The 15,827-nt window shown below is 39.7% G+C and overlaps 3 protein-coding genes across 4 annotated transcripts; 2 read left to right on the top strand and 1 right to left on the bottom strand.

Annotated features, from left to right (window-relative positions):
• Positions 1–33: 33 nt before the first annotated feature.
• LOC105684809 (tetratricopeptide repeat protein 28) lies at positions 34–8,923 on the top strand. The gene is made up of 14 exons (XM_012398451.3): positions 34–671; positions 1,030–1,287; positions 1,431–1,833; positions 1,947–2,504; positions 2,655–2,950; positions 3,021–3,486; positions 3,560–3,967; positions 4,083–4,460; positions 4,538–5,989; positions 6,119–6,621; positions 6,753–7,115; positions 7,211–7,448; positions 7,593–7,805; positions 7,891–8,923. Exons 1-14 carry the CDS (start codon positions 648–650, stop codon positions 8,529–8,531), a joined length of 6,201 nt encoding a protein of 2,066 aa, XP_012253874.2. The 5' UTR covers positions 34–647; the 3' UTR covers positions 8,532–8,923.
• A 143-nt stretch (positions 8,924–9,066) lies between these two features.
• On the bottom strand, positions 9,067–9,968 carry LOC105684812 (peptidyl-tRNA hydrolase 2, mitochondrial). Its single transcript, XM_012398457.3, has 3 exons — positions 9,652–9,968; positions 9,377–9,562; positions 9,067–9,285 (listed from the first exon to the last, which is right to left on the bottom strand). Exons 1-3 carry the CDS (start codon positions 9,805–9,807, stop codon positions 9,103–9,105), a joined length of 525 nt encoding a protein of 174 aa, XP_012253880.2. The 5' UTR covers positions 9,808–9,968; the 3' UTR covers positions 9,067–9,102.
• A 144-nt stretch (positions 9,969–10,112) lies between these two features.
• Positions 10,113–15,580, top strand: LOC105684810 (AP-1 complex subunit beta-1). 2 transcript variants are annotated; one of them, XM_012398452.3, is made up of 12 exons: positions 10,113–10,244; positions 10,772–10,884; positions 10,979–11,149; positions 11,694–11,720; positions 11,822–12,067; positions 12,253–12,513; positions 12,654–13,076; positions 13,168–13,852; positions 13,990–14,245; positions 14,362–14,713; positions 14,846–15,037; positions 15,117–15,580. In XM_012398452.3, the coding sequence occupies exons 2-12, from the start codon at positions 10,777–10,779 to the stop codon at positions 15,189–15,191; spliced, it is 2,796 nt and encodes a 931-aa protein (XP_012253875.2). In that variant the 5' UTR covers positions 10,113–10,244; positions 10,772–10,776; the 3' UTR covers positions 15,192–15,580. The 2 variants fall into 2 exon arrangements, with proteins under 2 accessions (XP_012253875.2, XP_012253878.2); XM_012398455.3 differs by lacking the exon at positions 11,694–11,720.
• Positions 15,581–15,827: the final 247 nt, after the last annotated feature.

Raw genomic sequence — 15,827 nt, 5'->3', positions numbered from 1 at the left:
ATAAATAATAAAGTCTATTACAGTTGTAAAAAGCATCCAACGGTAATTTGATCAGTCACATGCAAATTCCCAGCTTCTGTTTGGATCGTTGATATGCTAGTATTTTCTCATCAATCGTCGACATGTGTTCGCAATCTGAAGTAAAGCCGGCTTCACAGTAGGGATACAGGTGTATTAGGGGCATTGTCGGTTATGCCTTGGGTGTATATTTATGCATAGTGTAGTAGTAGCGAATGTATAAGGCAGGAGAAGAAGGGAAGGGGAGTAGGGTCTTGGGCCTAAGGCCCCTCTCACCTGCCACCCCACTTAGTGGCTTTAAGTGGGGAGACCTGGGGTCACATTCCAAGATGGCTGTACCTTAGGAATGCAGTGGGTGCCCCCCTTAGACGCCTTCCTTTCCCCCTTTTTTAATCAACTCAATAGATTCATAATATCAAAAACAAACCGTTCAACTTTTACACCCTAATGACGACTTCTACACTAAATTGTGATTGTGGAGAAGATTGCTGACTGTGCAAAGTGAATTACTACCAAAGTATTAAACTAGTTGACAAGACTTAAGGCCCTGGAAGAGGGCCTTATCTAATGGACCCCCTCTGTCTCAGATAATGCCCATGAAAGAGGATGCTACCGGCTCGTCTTAAACAATGTCTCATAGGGATATCTCTGAGGTAATTAAAAATCCAGTACCAGAATATACAGATCTCCATACATATCCTTTAATCTACACCAAAAAACAATCGAACATGATTCTCTACCAACAAATACATTCCTTCGCAAACAGATCAAAAAATGATTGCACGGTAATTACCTGCCCAAATCGAGAAGAAAATTTTTGCAAAGATAATTAAATCCCACTTGACTGCTATTTACTCTCACCTTGAAGATCAAATTCAATAAGCACTTTTATAAGTACTGTCTTTAAAATTGCAGTTGTGACTGAATTTCTTATACCAATCAAATGTATTAAAATATCCCAATACGTACTGGACATACAAGACAAAATTGAAAATCGCTTTATACTTTTAGGTGGAGCCCGAAGGTACGTCGGCCCTGGCTGCTGGATCTCGGGCTCTCTTTCTGGAAACAGTGCACAGAAGTAACGCGGCATGCCAGAATGGAGACTATCCCCTAGCTGCCACTCTATACTCGGAAGCTCTTGCTTTAGATCCTCTCAGTCACGTGTTGTACTCGAACAGATCTGCAGCTCGCTTAAAGATGGGACAATTTGCTCTAGCTTTACAAGATGCAGTAAGAGCAACGGAACTTAATCCCCAATGGCACAAAGTACAAATGCCATACCTTATTTTATTCGATATTAAATAGTCGATTTGAATCAGATGCCTCAATGTGCAATATGTCATCAAAGTTGCTGTACATTCATTAATTTTATGTACATCAGATTTGACATAAAAAAATTTATTTCCTAGGCATACTATCGACAAGGGGTAGCACTTCAGTGCTTAGGAAGGCATGGAGAAGCTTTAGCCGCTTTTAGCGCTGGCCTGGCACGTGATTCATCCAATTGCCAACTACTGTCTGGCTTAGTGGAAGCTTCATTAAAATCTCCTTTACGCACGACCTTAGAACCAACTTTTCAGCAGCTTCGTGCAATGAAACTGGATGAATCGCCGTTTGTAGTTATATCTGTTGTTGGGCAAGAGTTACTAGGAGCTGGACAATATCGTGCAGCAGCTGGTGTCTTAGAAGCAGCTTTATCTATCGGAACATGTAGCCTAAAACTCAGAGGTTCCGTGTTCTCTGCCTTATCAAGCGCTTATTGGGCTCTCAATTCGTTGGATAAAGCAATTGGCTACATGCAACAAGACTTGGGTAAATTTTGGAAGAATTTTTTTTCAAGAACTGTCAATGAAATTCGGATTTCTGGTGTGAGCAGAGTCTTGGGGGTATACCGACCTTTTATTAATTAGAAATATTATTTTCAGGTGTTGCACGCTCATTGGGTGATACTCAAGGTGAATGCAGAGCACATGGCAACCTTGGCTCTGCATACTTTAGTAAAGGCAGTTTTAAGGAAGCTTTAACAGCTCATCGATATCAACTGGTTCTAGCCATGAAATGTAAAGATACGCAAGCAGCTGCATCAGCGCTAACAAGCTTAGGACACGTTTATACAGCTATCGGCGATTTGCCAAATGCTTTAGCATCTCACAAGCAATGCGTTCAATTAGTGAAACAGATGGCAGATCGTCTTCAGGAGGCAAGAGAAATTGGTAACGTGGGAGCAGTTTATTTAGCAATGGGAGAATTTGAAAGTGCAGTCGACTGCCATACTCAACATTTAAGGATCGCCCGTCGTCTAGGAGATAGAGTTGAAGAAGCTAGAGCTTTTAGTAATCTGGGATCTTCGCATCACTACAGAAGAAATTTTGGTCAAGCTATGGCATACCATGAAAATGTTTTAAGAATAGCTCAGGAGTTGGGTGATAGAGTTGTAGAAACACGAGCTTATGCTGGACTAGGTCATGCTGCAAGATGCGCAGGTGAGCTATATCTACTTTAATTCAAACCAATCACTCATATCATTCTTGTATATTGTTGTTCAATCCAATTTGAATCCACTGGTTAGTGAATTTTAATAAGTATATATGCACGGATTTTAGAGGACTAAATCTGTCAGGATCTTCTTATAGGTGATCTTGCACAAGCAAAACTATGGCACCAGAGACAACTGGATGTTGCCTTGGCAACAAAAGATAAGGTGGCAGAAGGGCGGGCTTGTAGCAATCTGGGAATAGTGTATCAACTGCTAGGAGAACACGACGCTGCATTGAAACTTCATCAAGCCCATCTAGGTATCGCCAGAGCTCTTGGAGATACCGCAGGAATGGGAAGAGCGTATGGAAACATTGGTAATGCGTACAATGCATTGGGGTACTATGAACAGGCAATAAAATACCACAAACAAGAGTTGACGATTAGTAAAGAGGTAATTCTGCACACTCGAATATTGATTTCGATTCATCAGAATTCCATATTATTATGATTGTTCAATGCAGGTCAATGATCGCAGTTCTGAAGCGAGCACTCATGGAAATTTAGCAGTAGCATACCAAGCTGTGCAAGGACATGAAGCAGCCCTTCGACATTATCGCGCTCATCTGGCGATAGCGCGCGAATTGAAAGATGCGGCTGGAGAGGCTTGTGCTTTGCTCAATCTTGCAAACTGTCTCTCATCACGTGGCAGATTTGAAGAAGCTGTTCCATATTATGAAAACTACCTTATGTTATCTCAAGAACTTCATGATGTCGAAGGAGAGGCCAAGGCCTGCCACTTTCTGGGTTACGCACATTATTGCCTTGGAAATCACAGGGAGGCAGTAAGATATTACGATCAAGACCTAGCTTTGGCCAAAGATCTTCAAGATAAATCTGGAATGGGGCGAGCATACTGCAACTTGGGGCTTGCACATTTAGCGCTTGGAAATTTAGACACAGCTTTGGAATGCCAGAAATATTATCTAGGTAACTTTCATTATTAATAGGTCTGATAAGTAAAAATGTCCAGCGTCACTTAATCTGAAACTTTTCTACCCAGCCATCGCACATATGACTAAACACATGGCTGGTAAATTCCGAGCCTTAGGCAATATTGGAGACTGTCTTCTACGGCTTGGTGAAGCTGAGGAAGCTATAAAAATGCATCAACGTCAATTAAGTCTTGCACGTCAAGCAGCAGACCGTAGTCTGGAAGCTGCAGCATATGGGGCTCTAGGTGTTGCGCATCGAGCAACTAAGAATTTAGATAAGGCTTTAGGATTTCACACACAAGAACTCACATTGAGACAAGAAGCAGGAGACTTAAGAGGCGAATGTCGAGCTCATGGTAATTTAGGTGCTGTTCACATGGCATTGGGTCAATATACACACGCTGTGAAGTGTTATCAAGAACAATTAGAGAGAGCAAGAGAATTAGCTGATTCTGGAGTTGAAGCCCAAGCGCTAGGTAAGATTAGATACCTTGTGAAATGAATGGGCTTCCATTAGATACTAAAATGATTGGTTGCTCCATGGTGATACGCAAATAACTGGGTAATATTTGTTTTATTCTGGTTTAATAGGTAATTTAGGTATAGCCAGACTCAATATGGCTCACTATGAAGATGCAATCGGATATTTTGAGCAACAATTAGCAACATTAGAACCATTATCAACTGGCACAGCGTTACTTGATAAAGCAAGAGCTCTAGGAAATCTGGGTGACTGCTACGAAGCATTGGGGGATCCTGAAGAGGCGATTAAATGCCATGAACAACAGTTGACTGCTGCTACAAGACTCAGGAGTGTTAGGGATCAAGAACGATCTTATAGGGGTCTTGGAAGGGCGCGTGAAGCTCTGGGCAATTTACAGCAGGCTTTAGTGTGTTTTGAAAAAAGATTGGTAGCTGCACATGAAGTTGATAGCCCGGAAGCAAGAGGTGCTGCCTATGGTGATTTGGGTACGTGTGATTACACTACATTGTACTTGAGGCAATACATTTTGTCTATGAATATATGATTTCGATTTGAACCACAGGAAGAGTACATGCTGCATTGGGTAATCATGAACAAGCTGTAAGCTGTTTATCCCATCAACTAACTCTTGCTAGAGGTCTGGGTGATAGAGCTGCAGAGGCAGAAGCAGCTAGTGGACTGGGTGCGGTACATCTTCTCATGGATGACCCTAGTTCAGCTCTACGACACCACCAACTAGAACTCTCTATAGCGGAAGGTTTGGATGCAGCTGGTTTACAAGCTAGAGCGTGTGCAAATCTTGGAGCGACACAGGAGGCCTTAGGCCAGTTTGAAGATGCAATCAGATTGCAAGAACAATCCTTAAGTTTGGCTGCTGCAGCTGGTGATCAACCAGCAAGAGCAGCTGCTTTTTCCAGTTTGGGGCGACTACATCATTTGCGCGGAGATCTTTCACGGGCCTTAAGTTATTTGCAATCTGGTCTTTCGTTATCCGAAGGCTTGGGACGAAGAGAAGAGGCTGCTCGCTTGAGGCACAGGTTGGGTCTGGTTCACTGGGAAGCTGGAGAAGCTACGACTTCAGTGGAACAGCTTGAAAGAGCAGCGAATCTATTGGAATCTTTGGATGGTTGCCCACCTTCTCCATCTGGTCAACCGAGTAGAACAGATTTGCTTTCTAACACGTATCAAATGTTACAAAAAGTTTTAGTAAGCTTAAACAGAGCTGAAGAAGCTCTCAATTGGGCAGAGAGATCCCGAAGATGTAAAAGTAGGAACGTTGAAGATGCCACACATTATTCTGAAATAATAGATAGGCAGCGCGGTGTCATATTATACTTCAGTGAAGCAGAAACTGAATTACATGCTTGGTGTTTAGCGCCAGGTCGTGGTCTGTTGAGATTTCACTCTGCAACATTAGATGATGGAATAAGCTTAGAAAAAAGAGTTTCAATGGCTCGTGAAGCACTACTAGGAGAATCGATAGAACCTTTGGAAGAATCAGGAAAAATGCCATCCAGAGGACATCGTTTAAATGCAAGTTCTTATAGTCTAAGTAGTTTGTTCAGTGTAGGTTCTGTGAGTTCGAGAGCTGGAAGTGCACGATGGGGCCGAGGGATCAAAGGACCTGTTTGGCAGGCACCAGCTCATGTTCAAGGACTGTATGACCTCTTACTTGCACCCTTTGAAGACCTCTTACCACCAGCACGGAAAGAACTTATATTAGTAGTAGAAAAATCTCTATACCTGGCTCCTCTACCTGCACTACAATCGAGTCCCGGAGAAGATTATCTTTGTGAAAGATTCTCCCTGTTGGTGGTTCCATCATTGGCTGCATTGAGGCGGAGATCAAGAACTCCAATGCCAGAAGGTGGAGCAACAGTAGCTGCACTAGTAGCAGGAAATCCAAATTTACCTGAAGAAATAAGAGAAGAATATGGCTGGCCAGAAACTGTTGTATCGGCGGAAACAGAGACGGGAATTGTTGCTGAGCTTCTAGAGTCTCGACCTTTGATCGGTAAGTCTCACAAAGTCTTACACAGGAAATAATCTGGTGACATGCGTTATTTTACGTGTTGTAGCATGTGAAATATGCTCATCCCTCTGATGCTGCATGGTAAAGAAAATAAAGATTTGTATTTGATAGGCACTGAAGCAACAAGATCGGCAGTTTTAAGAGCTTTACCTGATGCGGAGTGTGTTCACCTAACGACTCCCGTTTTTTGGAAATCTGCGAGCTTTGCTCTAACTGCAGATCAACGTGAAGAGCCAGCTGACAAACCTGAATATCTATTGAGCTGCATGGATATCGCAAGACTGAGATTAACAGCTCGTTTAGTTGTGATATCGAGTGGACATTGCTGGAGTGGTGTTGAGAATACGAGTGCAAGTTCGGATGGCATTCAACAAATGGTGAAAACCTTGCTGAGTGCTGGCGCACAATGCGTATTGATAGGAATGTGGCCTGTTCCACCAACAGCGGGAAGTATTCTATTGAGAGCATTCTATAGCGCAATGTTACAAGGCGCTAGAGCTTCTAGAGCACTGGCTGAGGCCATGCAGACTGTACAACATACGAGGCATTTTGCGCATCCTGCTAACTGGGCAGGTTGGCTCCTTCTCGGAGGAGATGCCAGACTATCGAATAAGGTAAGATTAAAGCATGACAGTAACGCGACTTTCTTTTATTATACTGTAGGATCGAATTAGTTTAGTTGTAAAATATACTGAATATTCACTAGTTGAATGAATGAATCGTCCATACGTCAATAAATTTTCAGGTAGCTCTAATGGGACAAGCACTAGCAGAACTTTTACGAAGTGGTCCAGATCAGAGTAGAGATGCTTTGAGAGTAACGCTACATTTAGTTGAGAAGTCTCTGCAGAGAATACACAGAGGCCAAAAGAACGCGATGTATACGACCCAGCGTAGTATTGAAAATAAAGTTGGTGAAGCTGCTGGCTGGAGAGAATTACTGATGTCAGTAGGGTTTAGATTTGAACCAGCAGGCAATGGCATTCCATCATCAGTATTTTTCCCACAAAGTGATCCCGAAGAAAGGTTGACTAGATGTAGTGCCAGCTTGCAGGCACTTCTAGGGTTGGGTCCTGCTTCTTTACATGCTCTTGTCAGGTTGTTACAGGTATGTCAAATATACCACTATCCCACTATTAATAAGTGCGCAGCTCAAATAGTATAAACCTCTGAATCACTTGAGCTTTTTTTTCCATGCAAAAGGTACCTGAAGCTGCAGAGGATGTAATTTCAGCTATGCGAAGAGCAAGCTGCGCAACAGAAGGGCAAGAAGTTAGCTTACCAGTAAGAGTGTGGAGGGCTGCAGGATCTCACGAATTATTTGCTAGTTTGGGTTTCGATTTGATGGAAGTTGGCCAATCAGAGGTTACATTAAGAACTGGAAAACAGGCTTCTCGTCGAGCTGTGCAGTTTGCACTACAAGCTTTACTTGCACTATTTGGTGAGTCAAGTCACTTTTACGAAATAAAGTAAAAAACTTTGACTGAATTTTCTGATATTCATGTGATCAGTACTTGTAGTACTAGCAGGAAACAAATGTTATAGATAATCTGTGATTTAAATATCTCGCATCTGCTGTTAATAGATACGCAGGAGGCTCCTAAAAGTCTCAGCCTGGATTCGAGTAGCTCAATGGAGAGTTTGGCTTCAGTGGCACAAACTGAGAAAATTCCTCCAGATCCACCTAGATTAGGAGGGGCATTCGCAAGCTATGTACGTCATCGTGGAGAACCAGATGGAAAAACAACCGAAGCACCTAGTATTCCGATTACTCAACCATCTCGTAGTAACTGTGGAGGTAATACTCACTATTGCATCAAAACTTCATGATAGTTATTGTGACAACAGTGTTATCAAATTACCTAACGTTTATTATCTTGTAGGAGAATCGGATGCTGCTTTTACACCTAGCCCACCAGTTGCACTAAATTTAAACCACCAAACCCGTATAAGAAACTTATATGCGGATCAAAATGCTCGACCTGGCTCTAGTTCCAGCAGTTCAGCAACAGACTGGGAAAGCGGACATGCTACTGTGTTACGCCGTCAACCACTTCCACCACTACCTGCTACCGTTTTAGAAAGACTGAGTGTAAGAACAGAAATTGGAACTAGTTCGCCCAGAAAACCTCGTCATCCTACTTCCAATGAGGACATCAACCCACAGACTGAAAGTTCTCAACCATCAGAAGCCCACCCCCATAATTTAAGAAACCTAGCAACATCACTAACTAGTTTAACTCGCGAATTAACTCCTACTATCTCAGAAGTATATCATGAACGAAATCTAGGCCTAGGCTTAGCTCCATCCTTGTCTAAGCTTCTTGAAGAAGTTGGTTCTGGGCAAGAAAATGATCAAAATCAGATTCCAAGCCCAACCCACAGCCAGACGCAAAATTGGTTGCAAAACGAACCAGAATTATGTCGAAGAGACGAAGCAGATGGAAGATCAATAGCCGAATCCCAGTACAGTGCGACAAGCTCCAATAAAATACATAGGAAGGCTCCCCCACCCCCAGTATAGATTATTTATGTTGTGTTTGTTGCACATTGAGAATTCCACATGGAGGAAATTGTTGAATATTAGAAATAGTATGAAATTAAATATATTAGTTAAATATATCACAAATAGCATCAATTTCGTGTCTATACAAGTAAGTACAGTAGTAAAAAATATAAACTAGAAAATTTTACTATAGTAGTCCAAAAACCATACCAAGCAATATTATTGAATGACTGATAGTAAGTTAGTACTGTACAAATGCATGCAATGTGTTGGGGCTGTAATGATAAAGCTCTAGTATTCAACGTTTTTTTCTGCAATCTCAAGTGCAAAATATGTACTATAGTATCGATAAGACTTCTGTATGTAAGATATTATGTATTATGATTACTAAAATAAATTTGATCATCTCACATCTGCATTGACAATCTTAAATCTTCAAATTATTCAACCGTAAACTTCAAATTTTATTCATTTTAGTCTATTGAGAAAATCCCAGTCTTTACAGGTTTTATTAATAGGTTCATGTCTTTTAGTAATGAGACGAAATTGAATATTTGTTTAGAATATTTTTTATTTATTGATGAAAACATTAAAATAACTTCAAGTGTCCTGTTACCTGGTCTATTAAATCTTCCGGGCCTGGACCAATCCCACAAACAGTTCTAGATCCAGATGCGATCTGGGTTCGACCAGCATCTTGTACTATGTTAGATAAAAGACCAACCGCTTTGGCGTGCTTTGCCAGTTCGTTCAAAGCTGCTTCGTTGTCCACCTAGGTGTAAGACATATTTCAACTCATGACTAGAATTTGGAATTCAGACAAACATTATGGTATCCAGATGCCAATCGTTAGAACAACATACCTTTAATGTAATTTTGGCTTGACCGCAATCTTCCCATTCTTTCAATATTTTTGGGTACCTTCTAGCCAATTTATAGGCTGCAACCGCAGCATGTGAACATTGAGCAGCTACCTTTCCTTTGCCCATTTTTAAATCGGTTCTGATGACCAAGACGAGCTTATAATTACTGTTACTATCTGTGAATATCTGTATGAATAGTCAAAATATTTAGATTCTGCCATGATTCGAAATTCATAAAGGTCGAACGTTAGTTGAAAATTCTTCATTGAACAAACCGTATTTTCATTTTGATCATCATCCTGCGTTTTTTCCGAATTAGACGTGCATTTCTTTTGGAAGAACTTGAACAAACTGTAGCTAATTCCTAAGCCGAACCCCAGTATAAATCTAGGCTCCAAGACAAAGTTGCGAGTTATTTCCAGTATTTCCATGTTGCAATGGATTTTTGAATCGAGAAATAAATAGAACGAACCAGTATACTATCGCTACCTCTGCATCTTCCACATGTAATCTAACCATAACCATAACTTATTCTTGATAATTGATATTTGTAAGGATCTCGTTGGTCCGTTGGTCGGTTGGTGTGTTAAGTCCATGCTAGCTCTATGGTGATTGGTTGAATGGTGCTGAACCAGTGGTTGAACCAAGAATTGTACACCACTGTCAACCACTGAAACGCTGACTGAACGTTGGTACTGATCTTCAGTCAACGTGAAATGTTAAGAATATTTCAGCGCTGTCCTTGGCGCTGATAGCACGCATGCGCTCTACTCAGGCGCTAGGCGTACCACAAGTGGCGCCGGGGGCGTTAATTCTGCTGTCAGTCGACAGTTTTATTCACCGTTTCAAGATTTTTGTAGATATTCAGGTAAGTCGTGGATATTAAAAGTAATTTTAAGGATTAAAATTACTCTTAGCGATGGAATTTGTTAGGGCAAAGCATTATTAGCCGCCTAATGCTATAGTTCATAACTTATTTCATAAATCTTACCACTTACATATTAGAGGCGCAGTAGCTTAGATTTGATATTCACTATATTTTAATCATTATTGATTAGCGTTAACATTGTTACGCGATATTCATTGATGTAACATATCAATCACATTTCGGAGCTATTTCATTTCTTCAAAGTCATGAGTCAAGTAGTTTCTAACTAGCATTGATTTTCCGAGTATGAGAGTTAATATTGATTGAAGAGTAGAAATTAGGTATGTCATGTATGTATCTATCTACATTGAGCCAACTTACATACCGGTTCTTGATACTATCAAGTTGATTTGCTCACAAAATCATGATCAAAATTTCGAATCGATATTCCACTACTCCAAATCAAAATTTATTCAATGATGCATGTCAATATGCCATTATCTAATTTTATAAATTATTTACAATAGCAACAATGACAGACTCCAAGTATTTCACAACCACGAAGAAAGGTGAACTGTTTGAGCTCAAATCAGAGTTGAACAATGACAAGAAGGAAAAGAAAAAAGAAGCAGTCAAGAAGGTATGTAATCCTCGTTGTTGAACCAATTATTTTTTTAATCAATCAATATTTCAGTACCAAAGATACTAATGAGTGTTTCACATTTTTAAATCAGGTGATTGCTTCTATGACTGTGGGTAAGGATTTGTCCGCACTCTTTCCCGACGTAGTGAATTGCATGCAGACGGATAACTTGGAGCTAAAAAAGCTAGTGTACTTGTATCTGATGAACTATGCTAAAAGTCAGCCCGACATGGCCATCATGGCTGTCAACACCTTTGTCAAGGTAACGTAGTTTAGAAATTTTTTAAATATTTTATTATCTACTTTGAATACTGAAATTTTGTCTTGCTTAAATGTTTTCTTGTATTGTATACACGGATCATTATGCGAGTCTATTACATAGGCTTCGAGGCAAGCTGTTAAACAGGATACCAACGGTAGACAAACTTCTTTCATCCGATCATTACTACTTTCATTTATCAGTAATAGTAAGCTGCTATTTGTTTTTCATCTTGCTTCGTGTCAAGTTCTCATCTCCTCATTCATGTTTGACTAATTATTATTGACTCATCTGCATCACAGAAATAAGTAACTATTGTTGATTGAATTGCACATTTTTTTAAGTATCACGAGTTTAAGCTATCTATTTATCATTATTTAAATATCATTGTATGAATTATTTTTATTTACAATTATTCCGGCTCGTGTTCTTTGAAAAATGACCAATTTAGTTGCATACTAAGATAAGTGATTAATAATTATAACTAATAAGCACTAACAATGGTGACGGTGACCAATCTGTCCTTTTTCGTTCTGACACGCAAAAGGAGCTAGCGACATCTCCGATGACAAAGGTACACATACCCTTTTCTATTCCGTAAAAACTCACGGGTTGAGATAGATATCCACTGCTGTGACTAGACTTGAATCCCTGGCTTGCCCGATTTTTGCGTAGGACTGCGAGGACCCGAATCCCCTCATCCGGGCACTGGCTGTACGTACCATGGGCTGCATCCGAGTGGATAAGATAACCGAATATCTCTGCGAACCTCTGCGAAAGTGTTTGAAAGATGAGGATCCATACGTTCGTAAGACAGCAGCTGTTTGTGTCGCCAAGTTGTATGACATTAACGCATCTCTTGTCGAAGATCAAGGATTTCTGGATCAGCTTAAGGATCTTTTGTCAGACAGCAACCCCATGGTGAGTATCTTGTGAGCTTCTACATTGCGCTATCCAAGTCCCATTCATAGACTAGCTGATAAAGACATGGAACTAGAGATTTATTTGATCTTGTAAAATCAGTTGATTGAAAAGTTTGGTAATCCATTTTAATAGAATTCTTATTTTATTTGAATTCGATTGCTGATAAAATGTTTCTTAATGAGGTTGTGGCAAATGCGGTGGCAGCGCTATCTGAAATAAATGAAGCCAGTCCTAGCGGCCAACCATTGGTGGAGATGAATGCGCAAACCATCAATAAATTGCTGACAGCCTTGAATGAGTGTACTGAATGGGGCCAAGTCTTCATTCTTGATTCACTGGCCAATTATTCACCAAAAGATGATCGCGAGGCCCAAAGTATTTGTGAAAGAATTACCCCACGACTCGCTCATGCAAATGCAGCCGTAGTTTTGTCTGCAGTCAAGGTTATTATTTTTATCATCTGTTACGTATTGATTCGATATATTCACATCCCATCTGAGCTTTGATTCAGATTGGTATTATGCAAACTTCTATGTCTTATAATTGGAACTAAAAAGCTATTTTCCCCTGATTTTATCCTTAGGTTTTGATGAAGCTTATGGAAATGTTGCAATCTGAGTCTGATTTTGTTGGAACACTTACTAAAAAATTAGCACCACCATTGGTCACTCTTCTGAGTTCTGAGCCTGAAGTTCAATATGTTGCTCTTAGAAACATTAATTTGATCGTTCAAAAAAGACCAGATATATTGAAACATGAAATGAAAGTATTCTTTGTCAAGTATAATGACCCTATCTATGTAAAACTGGAAAAACTGGACATCATGATCAGATTGGCTTCCCAAGCAAATATTGCTCAAGTTTTATCCGAATTAAAAGAATATGCGACTGAAATAGACGTAGACTTTGTAAGAAAAGCAGTCAGAGCTATTGGTCGTTGTGCTATCAAAGTTGAGCCCTCTGCTGAACGCTGCGTCTCGACTCTCCTGGATTTGATCCAAACGAAAGTAGGTAGCATGCACTTAGTGAATATTCACGCATTCATTCGTACAGTTATGTTAAGAAAAGATTACTAATTATATATCGTACCCCTATTAGGTGAATTACGTGGTACAAGAAGCTATCGTTGTAATCAAAGACATATTCCGAAAATATCCCAACAAATACGAAAGTATTATTTCAACCCTCTGTGAAAACTTGGATACTCTTGATGAGCCTGAAGCTAGAGCTTCCATGATCTGGATAATTGGAGAATATGCGGAGAGAATCGACAATGCTGACGAGTTGCTAGAAAGTTTTCTTGAAGGATTCCACGATGAAAACACACAGGTTCAGCTCCAGTTGCTCACCGCGATCGTAAAGCTATTCTTAAAAAGGCCAACTGATACTCAAGAGTTGGTGCAGCAAGTACTTAGCTTAGCTACCCAAGATTCTGACAATCCAGATTTGAGAGATCGTGGATTTATCTACTGGCGATTACTCAGCACAGATCCAGCAGCTGCCAAAGAAGTAGTATTAGCTGAGAAGCCACTCATTTCTGAAGAAACAGATCTCTTGGAACCAGCACTTTTAGATGAACTAATTTGCCATATATCCAGTCTCGCTTCTGTCTATCATAAGCCACCTACAGCCTTTGTAGAAGGAAGAGCGGCCGGAGCCCGAAAGTCACTTCCAGCTAGAAGCAACTCCAACGAAGAAACCGTCCAACGTACTTCTCAACCTCAATCTCAAGTTATACCTGCCCAGGACTCTCTGATCGGAGATCTTCTTAGTATGGATATTGGTAAGGGAAGAATATGTGAATCTGTCATAAATCTTGTTGGTTTGCATTACATCAACGTTTCCTTCGTTGTAATGCGGTATTAATTTTAATCTTACATTTTCATATAATGGCTGTAATAAATATCAATTTATTCAAAGGTGGTCCAGGTGCAGTCGCACCTCCGCCAACTACACAGGCTGGCTTAAGTCTGGATTTGTTGGGAGGAGGTCTTGATAGTATTTTAGGTTCTGTTGACCCTGTCGGCCCTCCTGCAGTATCTCAAACTACCACAGGACTTTTGGGCGATATATTTGGATTCAGTCAAGCACCCACGTCATATATACCACCAAAAGTCAACTGGCTGCCGGCTGAAAAAGGAAAAGGTTTTGATGTTTGGGGAACATTCTCCAGGAAGTAAGAATGAGACTATAGTTACCAATCGATTTATAACGAACTGCCGAGATTTTCTATTCCATTGAAATTGTAAGATACATGATTATTCAACGAGGTATCTCTCTGAAATGTTACAGAAATGGACAAATAAGCATGGATATGATCTTTTCTAACAAAGCAATGCAACCTATGGGAGGATTCGCAATTCAACTGAATAAAAACAGTTTTGGTCTAACACCAGCTGCACCATTACAAATTGCAGGGCCACTAAATCCAGGTGCTAGTATTGAAACAAATATTATCCTGTCAACGGCTGGCGCTGTGCAGCGTATGGACCCATTAAATGATCTTCAAGTTGCTATGAAGAACAATATTGGCATTTTTTATTTTGCTTGTCTTGTACCCATGAACGTTTACTTCACTGAAGACGGACAATTGGATAAAAGGATTTTTTTATCCACTTGGAAAGACATACCAGCTCAGAATGAGGTGAGAATTTCTGTATTGCATTTTTATTTGAACATTAAAACAGTTTGTTTTAACTCAAGATTAACTACGAAGTAATCAATTACTGACTTTACTTTTTACTTTTTTGCATCTGAAACCTTTTCTTGACAACAGGTACAATACACGCTTACTGGTGTTATGTTGACCGCTGATCAGGTAGTACAGAAGATGCAACAAAACAACGTTTTCACTATTGCTAAACGGAACGTCGAAGGGCAAGATATGCTTTATCAATCTCTCAAACTGACCAACAATGTATGGGTCCTAAATGAGCTCAAAATTCAACCGGGCAATCCTAATGTAACCGTATGTATTAAACATCAATACGTAGTTGGCATTGTATTCGCTACATGTTAGTGCTATATAACCCGATGATTTGTTACAGTTGTCGTTGAAGTCACGATCCGTCGAGGTAGCTGGAGGAGTTTTTGCTGCTTATGATGCAATTTTGCATTCGTGAATACCAACGCCATTCCAAATCCTAAAGTTCCCCGTTATGAATCTTATTATTGATGATTAATAAAATAATTGTAATGAATGCGTAATATAGATATCTTATACGACTGTTCAAATTTTTCAAATCTTGTGTTTTACTAAAATTTTTATTGCCACTAAATTGTCGTCATATCTTTAGATCATATGTGCAGAAAAATTGTTCCCAGTTATGAGTAATCATTTTAAATGACGTACTCTGTTTAATAATTCGTAAACAGAAGTGATACACAACATTTGAATGAGCTATTGGAGTAGGTATACATGATTGTTTTCAAATAGCCACAAAAATTTATCGATTGTAGGCTACATGATGTATAATAATGAAATGAGAAAATATGATATATAAACTAATAATAACTCCGTTTATTTTAGTTCACTTGCACTAGTCGAGAAATAGTTGGTATTAGATAATTCTAGCAAATAATATGCATCAGATGATAATATTTCTATATGTGAAATTCATGGATTTGAAAACCGTGTACGCAACAAACTTAAACGATAATTCAATTGAAGAAATTTAATGTCTATCTGATAATACAGACAGAAAATTAAAGTATGCACCAACTCAGCTCAATTGAACAACCTATCTTGTGATCAATGT

The sequence above is a fragment of the Athalia rosae genome, chromosome 2 (assembly GCF_917208135.1).
Source record: "Athalia rosae chromosome 2, iyAthRosa1.1, whole genome shotgun sequence".
Taxonomy (NCBI): Eukaryota; Metazoa; Arthropoda; class Insecta; order Hymenoptera; family Athaliidae; genus Athalia; species Athalia rosae.
Note: the sequence above shows the minus strand (reverse complement) of the source record. Positions and strands in the feature narration are given on the sequence as shown.